This window comes from Balaenoptera ricei, chromosome 4 (assembly GCF_028023285.1).
Source record: "Balaenoptera ricei isolate mBalRic1 chromosome 4, mBalRic1.hap2, whole genome shotgun sequence".
Taxonomy (NCBI): domain Eukaryota; kingdom Metazoa; phylum Chordata; class Mammalia; order Artiodactyla; family Balaenopteridae; genus Balaenoptera; species Balaenoptera ricei.
This window is the reverse complement of record NC_082642.1, coordinates 90543947-90559401: the sequence shown is the minus strand read 5'-3', so window position 1 is coordinate 90559401 and position 15455 is coordinate 90543947. Positions and strand designations below refer to the sequence as shown.

The 15455-nt window shown below is 35.8% G+C and overlaps 1 protein-coding gene across 2 annotated transcripts in view; it reads right to left on the bottom strand.

Moving 5' to 3' along the window:
• The window catches only part of SNX4 (sorting nexin 4), a 65724-nt gene that overhangs the window by 36661 nt on the left and 13608 nt on the right, over nucleotides 1–15455 (bottom strand). For both annotated transcript variants that reach the window (XM_059920920.1, XM_059920921.1), the window contains exons 2-6: nucleotides 15106–15227; nucleotides 9151–9286; nucleotides 8924–9073; nucleotides 8412–8459; nucleotides 1688–1743 (exon numbers count right to left, since the gene is read on the bottom strand). In XM_059920920.1, coding sequence (XP_059776903.1) covers nucleotides 1688–1743; nucleotides 8412–8459; nucleotides 8924–9073; nucleotides 9151–9286; nucleotides 15106–15227 — 512 coding nt within the window. The remainder of the gene's footprint in view (nucleotides 1–1687; nucleotides 1744–8411; nucleotides 8460–8923; nucleotides 9074–9150; nucleotides 9287–15105; nucleotides 15228–15455) is intronic.

Sequence of the window (15455 nt, the reverse complement as noted above, 5' to 3'; positions counted from 1 at the left end):
ACATTCAGTTGACAAAATATTTTTCATTAAATTAAAAAACATTCAACTGACAAAACAATAATATTAAATATTAATTTAAAAACTGTCTCATCTACATGCTCCTCTAATGAATGTACATTCACCAATGTCATAAACTTTGCTGCTTAGGTTTTCCAAAGCTTTTTTTGGAGGGTGACATAATTTAGTTCTTAACCTAGAGAACATCTCGTATACCATGGATGTCATTATAACCCTTATAAAAACCTCAGTGGAAACTTAAATGCATATTACAAAGCAAAAGCCTTTCTGAAAATGCTCCGTATTGTATGATACAACATTCTGGAAAAGGCAAAACTATGGGAACAGTAAAAAGATCAGTGGTTGCCAGGGCTATGGGGAGGGAAGGATAAACAGGCAGAGCAAAGAGGATTTTTAGGGCAGTGAAAATACTTTTTATGATACTATAATGACACATACATGTCATTATACATTAGTCAAAACCCATATAACATGTAACACCAAGAGTAAACCCTAATGTAAACTATGGACTTTGAGAGGGTAACAATGAGTCAATGTAGGTTCATCAATCATAACAAATGTACCACTTTGGTAAGGGATAATGGGGGCGGCTCTGTGCCTCTAGGGGCAGCTGTGTAAGTGTAGGGGCAGAGGGTACCTGGGAGCGCTGTACTTTCCACTTAATTTTGCTGGGAACCTAAAACTACTCTAAGAAATAAAGTCTATTAAAAAAATAAAATAAAAACCTCAATGGTTACCATCACAATTTCTTAATTACGAAACTTTAAAATATTTATTTATATTTTATATTCAAAATGTATACTAAAAACCAGAGGCATAATGTTAATGTGTTATGGTTTGTAAAGTCCAGCACAATAGGCTATCAGACTATGCAAACTTGGTCTTTGCCTGCTAAGAATTTACACTATGTAGAAGTTAATGCTGAAGGCCTGACTAGAGAAATTCTAACAGACCTCATAAACTTGGTCACCAAATATGGAAAAGCCTCATCTACCTAAGCACATTTCTACCTGGAAGGTACAGCTGAAGCAAGCTTCAGGTAAAGGTCCATATAATGAAGAGCCTGAATTATCCACCAAATTCAGAGAATGAACAAAACCAAATCTTAAATACCTAGATCCCACCCTAAGGAAAGTTATTTCTGAATACACCAGCTTTCTTTAATATAGAAATGCTCTCACAAACACCAAAGCGACACTGATGAAGTCAGGTAATTGTCATATAAATACATCTCCACGAAATTATTATACTAGTATGCAACTGTCTATCAAGTTTTTTTGCTATTCAAAGTAGTTTATTATTAAAATAAATAATATATTATCTTGAGTTTTGTACGTATCTGACAAGCAAAGTCTAATAAGAAAAACTATTTTATATGAAATTAAAATTACTTTTCTCATTTTTCTGATACCTTAAACAACACTTAATAAATCTTTCTAGGAAAAAGCAGTGGTTTAATCTTCTAAAACTTCAGTTACTTACAACCTTAATCCCAATTAAATTACCAAATTTCAAAATCAGTTTTAGACTGTAAAAGGATTTCACTAACGTGAATTACTATTTAAAATACTTGGCAAATAAAGTGCATACATTCAGAAATGAAAAATTAAATAGATTGATAGGCACCATTCAAAACAACATTGTAACTGTTATTAAAACAAAACCTTACTTGTCTGGGTTTTTCACTCTGAATGTTGCATTAAGCGCTTTTAACCTGGAGTCTGCCTGGAAAAAATAATTTATTCACTTAATATAATTACATTTCAGGGTATAAATCCAAACAGTTTTATTTTCCCTTTAGAATTAAGATGCTCAAGTACAGTTTTCTTCGTATCATTTGTGTCAAACACATTAAACATACCCCAAAAAACAGCTTAGTAGTTATTTTTTAAAACACTACAAAAATATTTATAAATTAAACTGAACACATGGTATTCAGTAATACCAAAGTAAAACAACTGTAAACACCAACACACTAGCAAGCATATAGCTCTGCATTATTATAACAGAACAGGTCGTGTGAAAAAAGTAGTTTACTTTTCCTCTAAATCAAGAAAAACAATGATCTGTATATATAAACTAAATAAAACTACTGCTTTGAAGCCTGTGCATTACTGAGGGTCGTTCTCAGGTGGAATGTAAACCAAATGTACATTGGTTTTTCTCATTTTCATAATCAGTATTTTAGAAAATAAAGAAATATGGAAATGCCTGTACTAAATTAAAACTAGCTAGATGAGGACTTCCCTGGTGGTACAGGTTTGATCCCTGGTCAGGGAACTAAGATCCCACATGCCTTGAGGTGCAGCCAAAAAAAAAACCAAGCTAGATGACATCAAATTAATTCCTTTCTAGCTGGCAGGAAATGTTACAACTTTTTAACTACCTTTACTTATTTCTAGATATTGCAACACAACTATTTAACTACCTTTACTTATTTCTACCCTAACTTATTTCAAAGGAGAGACAGAAGGATCAACATGAAATAATAATTTCATTGTATAAATTTATACTTAATATAGCCAAATCCTGTCCTCTTATCATATGTTCTCATTAAAATTAAAAAATTAAAAATAAATAAATAAGTGTGTGTGTGTGTGTGTGTGTGTATATATATATATATATATATATATATATATATATATTTTTTTTTTCTGACCAAGGCACAAAAATGATATGGTTCATAAAAGGTAGCTCAATCAGTAATCAATTTCATAATGTGGTTTGGTTTTGAAAATCCCAATCAGCTTGAATATTTTATATTATTCCAATTTATAAGCTCTAATTACAAATACTCCCAAAATAATAAACAAACAAAAGCAAAACTACTAGGGCTCCCCAGATTACATGGCTAAAGAAATAAAAACAAATGCAACAAGTACACCACTCCATAAACCCAGCCTCCTAAGCCTTCAGACCAAAAGCAATTCAAAGAGCTATCAAGAATATCTAAAGCTTAATTTGTCATTGAATTCAGGGGATTCTCTTATTTCTAAAATGGGTATTTTATCAATTCTTGACCTTTCTTACATCTCAAGGGCAAAGGAGCTAATCATGTGAAAGTCCTTACAATTAAAGCAACTATGATTTTAAGGCATATAATATTACTCCCTTATGTTCTTTAAGTGAATTCAAATCACTAAACATCAACGTGTTAATGACTTTATAGTCACATGCAAATGAGATTCTTTAAATAAGGATGAAATTAAATGAAAACCATCAGTAAAAAAGAAAATTTTCATGTGTATCTTTTTCTGAATCTCATACTTAATACTACCAATTTATTTTTTACTTTTAATATTACCATTTTACCACTACAGAAGGCATATAAAATGTAAACCATCACCATCCTAACCTTTGCTTACCAAGCATTCTGTCAGGTCAGTCCATCACAACACCCCACTCAATCTGCTCATCATTTCACAAGATTCCATAATAAGAGAAATTGCCTAAAATGTCATCAAATCAGAAACTTCTCCCCAAAGCTAGATCTCTAAACACCTACCTAGGCTGTTCCAAATCTGACAGGCTACCATTCATCCATCTTATCAGGTTCCCCACTAAATATCTAAAGAAGCCCTTACATAATTGTTTCATACCACCCTACTTTATCTCCTTTAATACAGCACTATCTGAAATCCCCTGAGTTGTTTTCTTGTTTCCTAGCTGTCCACTAGAATATAAGAGCCACAAGAAAAGCACAATGTGAATGGGGCTCCTAGAGTTGCACAATGGCTGCCATGGCAATACTTTAATCTTCTTTGTTCATGCCTGTATCCCCAATGCCTCCCAATGCCTGGCACAAGAAAAACATGCGATAAGTATTGGCTGAATGAAAAAAATAACCCTGACTATTCTACAGCCCCAACTTAACTTCCTTTCCCATGTTCTTTAATCCCCACCTCTCCTTCCCTTTCCAATGACTATTACATACTTTACTTTCCTTGTCCTAGACCTTGCCTTTCCTTTATTTCATTTTCAGGTTCTTATCTTCCCCCAAACCTTGCCTAGTAAACCATTACCAGCTTGCCCTCTCTCTAACATTCTCCCTTTACCTGCTAGGTTGACTCCACTGCAGGTTTCTCACTATTCAGGTCTCAGCTCAAATGTTCTCTCTTCAACCATGTGATGCAGTTTGCCCAGGACAATTCTGGCTTACACCTGTTGTCCCTAATCTAATTATTAGCAGACCCCCTTTTTATTCTCAAAAGTGTCCCCATTTGAACAATAAATTTTATTGTCACCTATCTCAGAAAAACCCCTAGAAAAAAATTCCTGCTGTCATACTCTCTCACAGTAATGATTGTTTTTCTTTATATCACCTATAACTTTCAAAGTATCTTAAATAAATGTTAACTTAAAGTCTCCAGCTACTACAATACAAGCTCCGTAAGAACATGGAGATAATGAATGTTTCCAGCTTATTTGCTGTTGTATCCACAGCACCTAGAAGAGTACCTGACAGTCTGTAGGCACCCAGCATTTGGAATCTGCAGGATTAGCAGAGATCCTAAAGGCCCAGATCTTCTCTCTGGCAGTGCCTGCTCCAAGCAACAGACAGGGTTCTGGATTCTTCTGAGTCAGACTAAATTCATTTAAGGTTTGGGCATATGGATGACACTTACTTTCATGTAAGTAACTTACTGAGAGAACTGAGTTAAAATGATATTACTTTAAACTAAAGTATTGGGTGGGGGACTTCCCTGGTGGCACAGTGGTTAAGAATCCGCCTGCCAATGCAGGAGGCATGGGTTCAAGCCCTGGTCTGGGAAGATCCCACATGCCACAGAGCAACTAAGCCTGTGCGCCACAACTACTGAGCCTGCGAGCCACAACTACTGAAGCCTGCATGCCTAGAGCCCGTGCTGTGCAACGAAGAAAAGTCACCACAATGAGAAGCCCTCACACTGCAGCAAAGAGTAGCCCCTGCTTGCCGCAATTAGAGAAAGCCTGCGCACAGCAACAAAGACCCAATGCAGCCAAAAATAAAATTAATTAATTAATTTTAAAAAAAAGAGTGAACTGAAAACAAATACCATATGATTTTTTTAAATAAATAAATAAATAAAAAATAAAGTATTGGGTGGGCCAAAAGTTGCGTTCGGTTTTTTCCGTAAGATGGCTCTAGTAGCACTCAGCTGTCTTTAACTTCATTCAAAACAATTTTGTTAGATTGTATGTGACAGCTGTCATATCAGCGTGCGTTTAAAAAAAGACAACAAAATTGGTGAATTTTTGTGTAGCAATTTTAATATTGAAGATGGAAGAAAAAAAGCATTTTCGGCATATTATGCTTTATTATTTCAAGAAAGGTAAAAACGCAACTGAAACGCACAGAAAGATTTGTGCAGTGTATGGAAAAGGTGCTGTGACTAATCGAATGTGTCAAAAGTGGTTTGCGAAATTTCGTGTTGGAGATTTCTTGCTGGACAGTGCTCCACGGTCGGGTAGACCAGTTCAAGTTGACAGCCATCAAATTGAAACAATAATTGAGAACAATCAACATTATACCACCATTAAGTCACTTTCTCTAGTTCCTCATCTAAAAAACTGGAATAATACTAAACTAACCTCAAAGGTACTGAGGCAACTGTCAGCAAAAAAACATGACCGTGTATTAGAGTACAGTGCTTAAGGACATACTAAACATTTAATGTTAATGATATTCAGATAAGATACTGCTTTAGGTTCTAACTTTTTTTTTCTTTTTTTCTTTTTTTTACCAATTTTGATAATCTTCTAAAATTATCTTCCCTAAAAATATTCTTATCTGTCATCTTACAGCAATGGTTCTTAAGTTTTAGGCTCGTGGGAATCAATATGTCTGGAATGAACTCTAGGATTCAGTATTTTGAACAAACAATCCCAGCAAATTGAGACTCATGAAGCCAACTGACCACACTTTAAGAAACACTGAATTAAAAAAAAATTTTTTAATCAAAAAACTAGTGCCACGCTAAAAAAAGAAGAAACGCTGAATTATGAGTACTCAGCCAGCAATTCAACCTTTTCTTGAAGCCTCAAGGTAACCACTATAAACAACTAATACTGAATCCACCTGTGACACAATGAAGCCCTAGGGGTTACATAGGTGTGTGGGGATTTGGCCCCATGCCAGAGACCTCCATACTGCAGTGTCTGACTCTCAGATCACTGTTATCCTTTACTAGCAGGCTCAGCTGTCAATTTCACTATTGTAACAGTGTGCCTGTCTCTGGCAGTATTCACTTTTAGATTTCTTAAATTTTCTTCTAATATGTTGTAGCCTAGAAAACAGATAGCCAAGTTTGTTTTAATAACTATAATAAAATTAAGTGGGTACTATCTGAAAGGACCAAAGTATATCTGTAAGTACTATAGTAAGTTATGTTACATCCATTTGAACATCTCAGAAGTCAGTTCTAAATCCCCCCTTTCAACTGTGATTGGGTCAGTTGTAACTGCCAAATACATGACCTCCAGATAAGTGAAGTGTGTGTCCTTCTCTCTCTATCTCTCGGACAACCTCACATACGTTTGTATGTATGCATGCACGTACGTGTGTGTATGTGTAGTCCTAAAAGGTCCCATTTCACTTCCCTGGTGGCGCAGTGGTTAAGACTCCACACTCCCAATGCAGGGGGCACAGGTTTATTCCCTGGTCAGGGAACTAGAGCCCACGTGCATGCCACAACTAAGAGTTCACATGCCACAACTAAGAAGCCCGTGAGACACAACTAAGGAGCCGGCAAGCTGCAACTAAGGAGCCCACCGGCCACAACTAGGGAGCCCATGTGCCGCAACTAAGACCCAGCACAACCAAATAAATAAATAAATATTTTTTTAAAAAACCCTGCTTCATTTAAAAAAAAGTCCCATTTCCTTGCATGGGTCTCCAAATTCTCCCCATACATTGTATGTCTGGTCCATTTCATTTAAATTCTGACTTTTCAAATTATTGTGTACAGAGTATTACCTTTCAAAGATTTTATGAAAGTGAAACTAAGATTTCACCATAAGGCTACCCAAATACAAAACATTGTATCTAAACACTTAAATAGCACCTACACACAAGATTCAAAGCACTCTGTAAAAAGCATAGTCTATATGGATGGAGAAATTTAGGAGTTTTCTCAAGGCCACCCAAGTTATGGTCAAAAACTGAGTTAAGGACAAACAACTGATAACTAGTTACTAAACTAATGACTAAATCAATGACTAAAAATTTTTAAATTTTCTTTTTATATAAAGAGACATCACTAAAAAAAATATATTTTAGTTTGCTCTTTTCTTTATTACTAGCTGCTAAGAAATCTTGGACTGGTTCTCAGAAAATTCTATCAAAATATAAATAATTTTTTAAAGTTCAGAGTTATTTCAAACCATCTCTAAACCAAAATTCCAGTATTCTCTCTGAGCACCATAATGAATTATAGCCAAGAAAATACTAATTTTTTCATGTTATCTGCCAACAATATGTTTATAAGTTAAAATTGGTTTATGACAGAATTAGATACTTGATTATATTTTCTGCACAGACAAAAATTTTTCTCTTCCTTGTCTTTTTATGTTAAAATTAAAATACCTATATACCAATGCATAAATCTCTAGGGGGTGTTCTTAAAATTACTGTAAAGACATTTTGTTCTTGTTGCCTAGACCTACTGAATTTTGTTACTGCATTATCATGTGAATTGTTTATCAATTTATATATTATATCAATTTATATTACTTTTTCTTCTTACCTATTCAGTTTACACAAGAGATGAAAACTTTTAAAAATTTGCAAGCACCAGTGTTAAATTACTTTTGGGAACAAGAGGGAGAGTAGACTGGAGTTAGGGTGGCCAACTTATGACCAACATGCTCTTTAATTTTTAGATAACAGTTCCATTCCCAGACACTAATTCTAATGACTGAATATGAAAAGCTGTCAAAATCTAATTAGGCCTGTATTACTAACAGACGCTAATACAAAATGAATTCTACGCCCACTCAAAACTGGCCATGTCCCAGTAGACAGAAGAAGCATGTCTACTATTTAATAGAGTGAGCAATTATGGGGGCACCATTGATAGTGGTGGTGATAAGGACAGAGGGAAGAAAAAAATATACAATGTATAATATGACTAAACTGTGGGAAAAATCTATAGCCTGTATCTAAATTACTGCTTCAAAATCTTCTTTCCCAATAAACTCATAAATATGCCCATTATAGTCTCACTATTAACAAAAATTACACCAATCAAAAATAAACTGCATTGTTTCTTTAAAAACTTTACCAATGATATTAGATGCAAAGCCAATTTCCAACATTCGCTCATTCAGTAAACAGCAATAACCCATTAAGTGCATGGCACTGTGCTAGAAACTGTAAAGGAACATAACAAATTATTTCATACAATTATCCTTACCTTCAGCTGAAATCCGGTTTCATTCACAGTCTCCTTCCAGTTACCTTCCTAAAAATTAAAGTTATTTTTAAATATCATTGCAAAATAGCCTGTAAGGAATATTCCAAATTAAATACCTATCGTTCTGTTCTTCTTTCAGGGGAGATGGGAGAGAAAGGTTAAAAAAGAATTACTCTCACTGCAAAATTAAACATACAGTCCAGATTCCAAAAGATTACCAGAGATGGACCCAAGATTTTATAGACCTGGGCTTCAAAAAACTAAAGGCTAACTCTGATACCATTTAAGTGATACCAAAAAGTACCATCTTTAGTATGTTTAAGGATAAAAATGTTAGCCAAAAGAATGATGTAATTTACTTTGGAAATTCAAAACAGAACAAACCATGAAATGCATATAAATTAACAAAGCTGCTCCAAAAGGATCCTTAAGAATAAGCATTCCACAATTTAAAATTTAAAAAATCCCAAGTCAAATGAATTTTTTTAAAAGACTAAATAAAAGAAAAATACCTGTGTTAAAAACAAATAGAAGATTTTGTCTCTACAAAGGATGGGATGTGAAGCAACTCTCAAGAGGAAGTTTTCTAAACCAATTCGACGTCTTTCCACAAAATCCGGGTCCATGTTGTCAGCAGAGAGTTTATGCCAAACAAATTCTGCCTAGATAAACAAAACAACCATGAAGAATAGTCTCAATGCTAAATACTTCTGAACTATACTGCCATTTCACTTCTTACCCTTTTTTCTGGTAAAGGTGGCACAACAATATGCGGATAGTAAACTAAAAGGTAGTTTCTCAACAACTCAAATTCACTATACCGCCTCCATAGTGAGTCTGTTAGGACACTCTGACCATCAATATGTTCAACTGACCTGAAAAAGACAGAATAAGATTTCTAGTGTTTTTTAAAAATACAAATGCATGCACATGACCTCCTTTAAAACTGATAACTCCATTTACTGAAGGCTTATGAACCAGACACTGAGTAGAGAATTTTTCATGTATTATTTAATCCCTACAACAAACCTGGAGAAGCAGGGATTACTGTCCCCATTTCACAGATGAGGAAGCAGCTGCACAGTATATGCTCTTCCTACAATCACAAAGACCTGTGGGTAGAGCACTCAGATCCATCTGATTCCCAAGCCTTCACTCCTAACCACTTTCTTCTGTTATAGAAAACCTATTTGAACTCAAGAGAAATAGTCATATTAGGAACATTCTAAAAGCCTCAATACAAAATAATTCGGTTAATGTATAACAGCTGGCTTTCCAATATAGTAAAGTCTGGCTTAGCCAGTGTTTCATTAAAGAAAAAGTATTTTTCACTGCCACAATGAGAGAACAACTCCTGCCACGATGAGGGAATAACATTCATGCCAAAGACGATGACACCAAAAAAACCCTCGATTCAACGTTATAAATGAATCAGATGCATCCAAGTACCAGAAGAAATCCACAAAAGCAAAGTGTCAATTAACTCTGAAACAGTGGGGAGAAGGGATGTAAAAATTCAATTCTAGTCTTATCTTTAATATAAAGAGCTGCAGGCAATGCCATGTCTCATCCATATAAAAGTTCAAGTTGGAGGAAAGCTGGGTAAAATCATATAAAGAATATTTGAAATTATTTTGACTATTTACAATTTCTGCTAGCATAATCACTGTTAGAAAACATTAGTCTTCTAAACCTTATCAGAACCTTCCCATTTTCTAATTGTTTGCTTGAAAATAACTTACAGGCCCTCCAAGAAACACGCATATAACCAAAGTGTGCATCTGTACGTTATGGCATAAAGGCACAGAGGCTAAATCAGTCTTAGAATAAAGTAAACTCTTGAGAAGATATATACACTGTGTCATGCTTAACACAAGCATTTTAATAATAAATAAATAAAATAATTTATTATTATTTATTATAATAAAAAATAATTTTTATATTAAGTTTGCCACTAAATTTATTCATTGCATTATATGTTAGAAAAGGAAACATAATAGAAAGGAAACAGAAAAGGAAGCATAATGTGGAATTCAAAATGTACAAACGGCTCCCATGGCAAAGATATAGGATTATTAAATCATAATTCATTTTAAAGAGTTGACCTAACCATTAGCTATGACTAATACTATTCTAATTCAGATTTTCAACTTCAGCTGAAAAAATATCTTGGGTTAATATCAAGTTTCAAATTATTTAAAATCATGACCAACAGAACCCACAGCTTGCTAATAAGTAGATAAATACAGCCTATAAGCAGTACACCTAAAGGCTGTTAGAAGATCTTTTACAAGTTGATTTTGTTTTGTTTTGTTTTAAAGGCCACGAAAGGCAGGGCCTAACAACTGGAAACCACCTAAAAGCATAGAGAAGACTTTCTTTGGACCACAAAACTACCCCATTTATCCAATCATTTAACAAATACTTAACAGCACATAATTGGTTTTACATGCAACATTTAATTTAACCCTCACAATAAAGTAGATAGGATCATCAGCCCTGTTTTACAAATTAGAGGAATTAAGTGAAGACATCATATAGCCTCCCAAGACAACGAGGCATTCTTACCTATTACTACGTACAGTATACTTTATTTTAAAAGGGTTCATACTCTATGAACAGGAAAGCATAAAAACCTCTGGAGAAATTAAAATCAATGACTTTAGCCTTATTCATTCCTAGCCTATTAAACTATAACACTATAGGCAATTGCTAAATGGACTTTCTACTTGTGTCCAAAGAGTAGGTAGATAAGCTATATGTTAAAGTTCAACTTTTAGTCAGTATCAAGGCTCAGTAATACTCATATTGCCCAAGACTATCTGAATAATACTGAATTAGAGCAAGAATCCTACATGATTAAATTAATAAATTCCAGGGTTTTGTGGTTGTTGAAGGAAAGTTAGCCTTAGGGGTACAGTACTTTCAAAATAATCTATCCAAAAGCAATATTTCTCAAAGTGGATATGTACATGATGTGGGGTACAATACTTTCAAAATAATCTATCCAAAAGCAATATTTCTCAAAGTGGATATGTACATGATGTGGGGTAGGCAAGAATTTAAGAGAGGGAAAACACAACTCATAAAAGAAAAAAGACAGATAAATTTAACTATCTTAAAATGTAAAGCCGGGTTTCCCTGGTGGCGCAGTGGTTGAGAATCTGCCTGCCAATGCAGGGGACACGGGTTCAAGCCCTGGTCTGGGAAGATCCCACATGCCGCGGAGCAACTGGGCCTGTGAGCCACAACTACTGAGCCTGTGCGTCTGGAGGCTGTGCTCAGCAACAAGAGAGGCCGTGACAGTGAGAGGCCCGCGCACTGCAATGAAGAGTGGCCCCCTCTCGCCGCAACTAGAGAAAGCCCTCGCACAGAAACGAAGACCCAACACAGCCAAAAATAAATAAATTAATTAATTAATTTTTTTTAAAAAAAGGAAAATTAAAAAAAAAAAAAAGTAAAGCCTTTATACTTGATAAAACTATGGTCCATGGTCCATCTGCTTCAAAAACACCTGGAATTTTGCTTAAAATGTGTCAATTCCTGGACCCCACCCAAAACTCTGCAGCTTAACAAAATTTCCAAGTGATTCCTATACATTTTAAAGTTTGAGAATCACTGTTTTAAAATAAATGAAATACAATTGTGAAAGTCAACTCAATAATCCTTTTGTGCACCACACATTTACTGATGATCCACTTAAATATTTATCCAGAGTCTAGCTGTATTACTCGTGTATGGTCACTTCTAACTCCAAGTTTCAAATTATAATACTCTATTCATTTCAAAGTCAAGAGTAAACTATAAATCATTCCAGATTATTCAAATCAAGAGTCTCTTCCAGCAGTAAAACTAATCAACAGCTAATTTCATTGTTCAATTGGGTGAAGAAATAGGCACATACTAAAAATGTCCTTTTTCGGCGAGCCACAACTAAGGAGCCCACGAGCTGCAACTAAGGAGCCTGCTTCCTGCAACTAAGGAGCCTGCCTGCCGCAACTAAGAGACCCAGGGCAACCAAATAAATAAATAAAACAGAATAAAATAAAACTATCCTTTTCAGTTTTAAATTTAAGAATTTACTTAGAAAGCTAGAACCATGAATTTCTAAAGTATGATTTATTTATTTATTTATTTATTTATTTATTTAGGCTGCACTGGGTCTTAGTTGCGGCATGCAGGCTCTTTAGTTGCAGCATGCAGAATCTTTAGTTATGGCATGCGAACTCTTAGTTGCAGCATGACTGTGGGATCTAGTTCTCTGACCAGGGATCAAACCTGGGCCCCCTGCATTGGGACCTCAGAGTGTTAGCCACTAGACCACCAGGGCAGTCCCCTAAAGTATGATTTTTTAAAGTGGCTAATTTAACTTAAAAAAAAAAAAAAACTCTCTCATGGGACCATAATTTTTTTAATTGCCTTAAAAAATCTCTCTGATACATACATGTATATATGCATGTCCCAAAACAACCTATTTTTTAAAAGACCCACCTTAGCTCTTTTCCCAAAATTCCTATCGTACACAAATTTTCTCTTCTTTTTGGAAGATTTTTTTTTCTTTTTTTTTTTTTTTTAAACAAGGCTGAGAGAGTGTTCGTTTCTTTTTCTTTTTTATTTATTTATTTTTGGCTGTGTTGGGTCTTTCGTTTCTGTGCGAGGGCCCTCTCTAGCTGCGGCAAGCGGGGGCCCCTCCTCATCGCGGTGCACGGGCCTCTCACGATTGCGGCCTCTCCTGTTGCGGAGCATAGGCTCCAGACGCGCAGGCTCAGTAATTGTGGCTCACGGGCCCAGTCGCTCCGCGGCATGTGGGATCCTCCCAGACCAGGGCTCGAACCTGCGTCCCCTGCACCGACAGGCAGACTCCCAACCACTGCGCCACCAGGGAAGCCCCTTTTTTTCTTTTCTTGTTTTGTTTTCTTTGCTTGTTGTATGTGTATGTATGTGTGTGTGTAAGAAGGAAGATTATACTTAAAGAAAGGATTTTCAGAATTATTTGTAGACTAAATAAACTTCACCATGATTTTAACTTTCATTTTGGGTAGAACCACAGACCTAGAGAAAACCCTGAAAATGGCACAGGGTTCAGCCCTAAGGCTAGTTTGGTGATGGTGTGGTAAAGCCAATGAAAATAACTAAAAAAATTTTTTAATGTATTCACATTAAAACATGGTTGTAACACTTTATCAACTAGGTCTGGCAGTTCTATTATTTTATTTCAGAAGCTATCAGAAAGTTCTCTCATATCTACTTGTTTTATTTATTTATTTATTTTTTTCTGCCATGCCACACAGCATGCAGGATCTTAGTTCCCTGAGCAGGGTTTGAACCCATGCCCCCTGCACCAGAAGCACGGAGTCTTAACCACTGGACTGCCAGGGAAGTCCCTCTACATGTTTGTTTGTTTGATTGATTGATTGATTTAAATAGATTTATTTATTTATTTATTTATTTTTGGGCTGTGTTGGGTCTTCATTGCTGCACACAGGCTTTCTTTAGTTGTGGCAAGCAGGGACTACTCTTCATTGAGGTGCACAGGCTTCTCATTGTGGTGGCTTCTCTTTGTTGTGGAGCACGGGCTCCAGGCGTGCGGGCTTCAGTAGTTGTGGCACGCAGGCTCCGTAGTTGTGGCTCGCAGGCTCTAGAGCGCAGGCTCAGTAGTTGTGGCACATGGGCCCAGCCGCTCCACGGCATGTGGGATCTTCCCGGACCAGGGCTTGAACCTACGTCCCCTGCACCGGTAGGTGGATTCTTAACCACTGCGCCACCAGGGAAGTCCCCCCTCTACTTGTTTTAATTGAAAGTATTTCTGCTCAGTCCACAGAGAGAAAAGACCTTGTCAGTATAGTCTTTACATAAACTGTTTATAATTGGCAAAATAAATTGAGTCTTCCCTTGCTTTGTTCTAGACAAAACAATCTAATTCCTTTAACTTTTTCCTTGTGAGGTAAGACTTTTCTGGTGAGTTGTGATTACACCATGAGCTACTTTATCTTCTTCCGTTTTTTTTTTTTCGATTACACCATGATTTATTTTATCTTTTCAATTTTACCCCAACGTCTAAAGCTCCAGTCTCAATCAATTTTTAACTGACTTTAATTTCTCGCCAAAAAAAAAAAAAATTAAAAATGGGGAATTCCCTGGTGGTCCAGTGGTTAGGACTCCATGCTTCCACTGCAGGGGGCATGGGTTCCATCCCTGGTCAGGGAACTAAGGTCCCGCATGCTGCACAGCTGGCAGGGGCAAAGGGGGGATTTTAATTTCTCTGTAACTCCCAACTCTCCTAAACTGACTTAGACTGTATTCTCTCCTCCTAGACTTCTTTGTTAACCATCTCCACTTACTTAAGTCCACTTCATACTTCATACACCCCTGAGAACCTGGTATCTTTCCCCAAAATCACAAAAGCGTTGTATCTAACACCAAGAACTCCACGAAAGCATGTGTCAAGTAACATTCCAGATCCCAAAAGTATTCCAATAACCTTCCCTCTCCCTCCAAAACAAGTACATTAGAACTTAGCTACTAAGAGTACCAGAGTAAAAGACACACCTGTTAACCTGTTAAAAAGTAAAACAACAGCAAAAACCCCTAAAAAGACAATGACCTGTAAACAATTCCATTATACAACAGAATTTGCATCAATAGCTACCAAAGCTATTTCTATCTAAACCTAGGCCTAATTCTCATCACTCACCTTGTTTCAATGAGATAAGCAGTATATGTTTCTTGCATATTCATGGCATTCCTCCCAGTTCGCTTTTCTGCTTCTGAAACACTAATTTCTATCTTCTTCAACCAAAAATTATTTTCCGTCATCTGAATAAAAACAATGGAAGAACAACAACAAAAAACCTTTAAAATTATATTGAAAATACCCTAGCTATTTTAATAAAATCCATTATTAGTACATATTTCAGGCTACGTTTTTATATCTCTTAAGTTGCTAGGGGTTGCTAAATGATATCAGCAAATGCCATGCCTCTTTTTTTAAATTTATTTATTTTATTATTTATGGGTGTGTTGGGTCTTCGTTTCTGTGTGAGG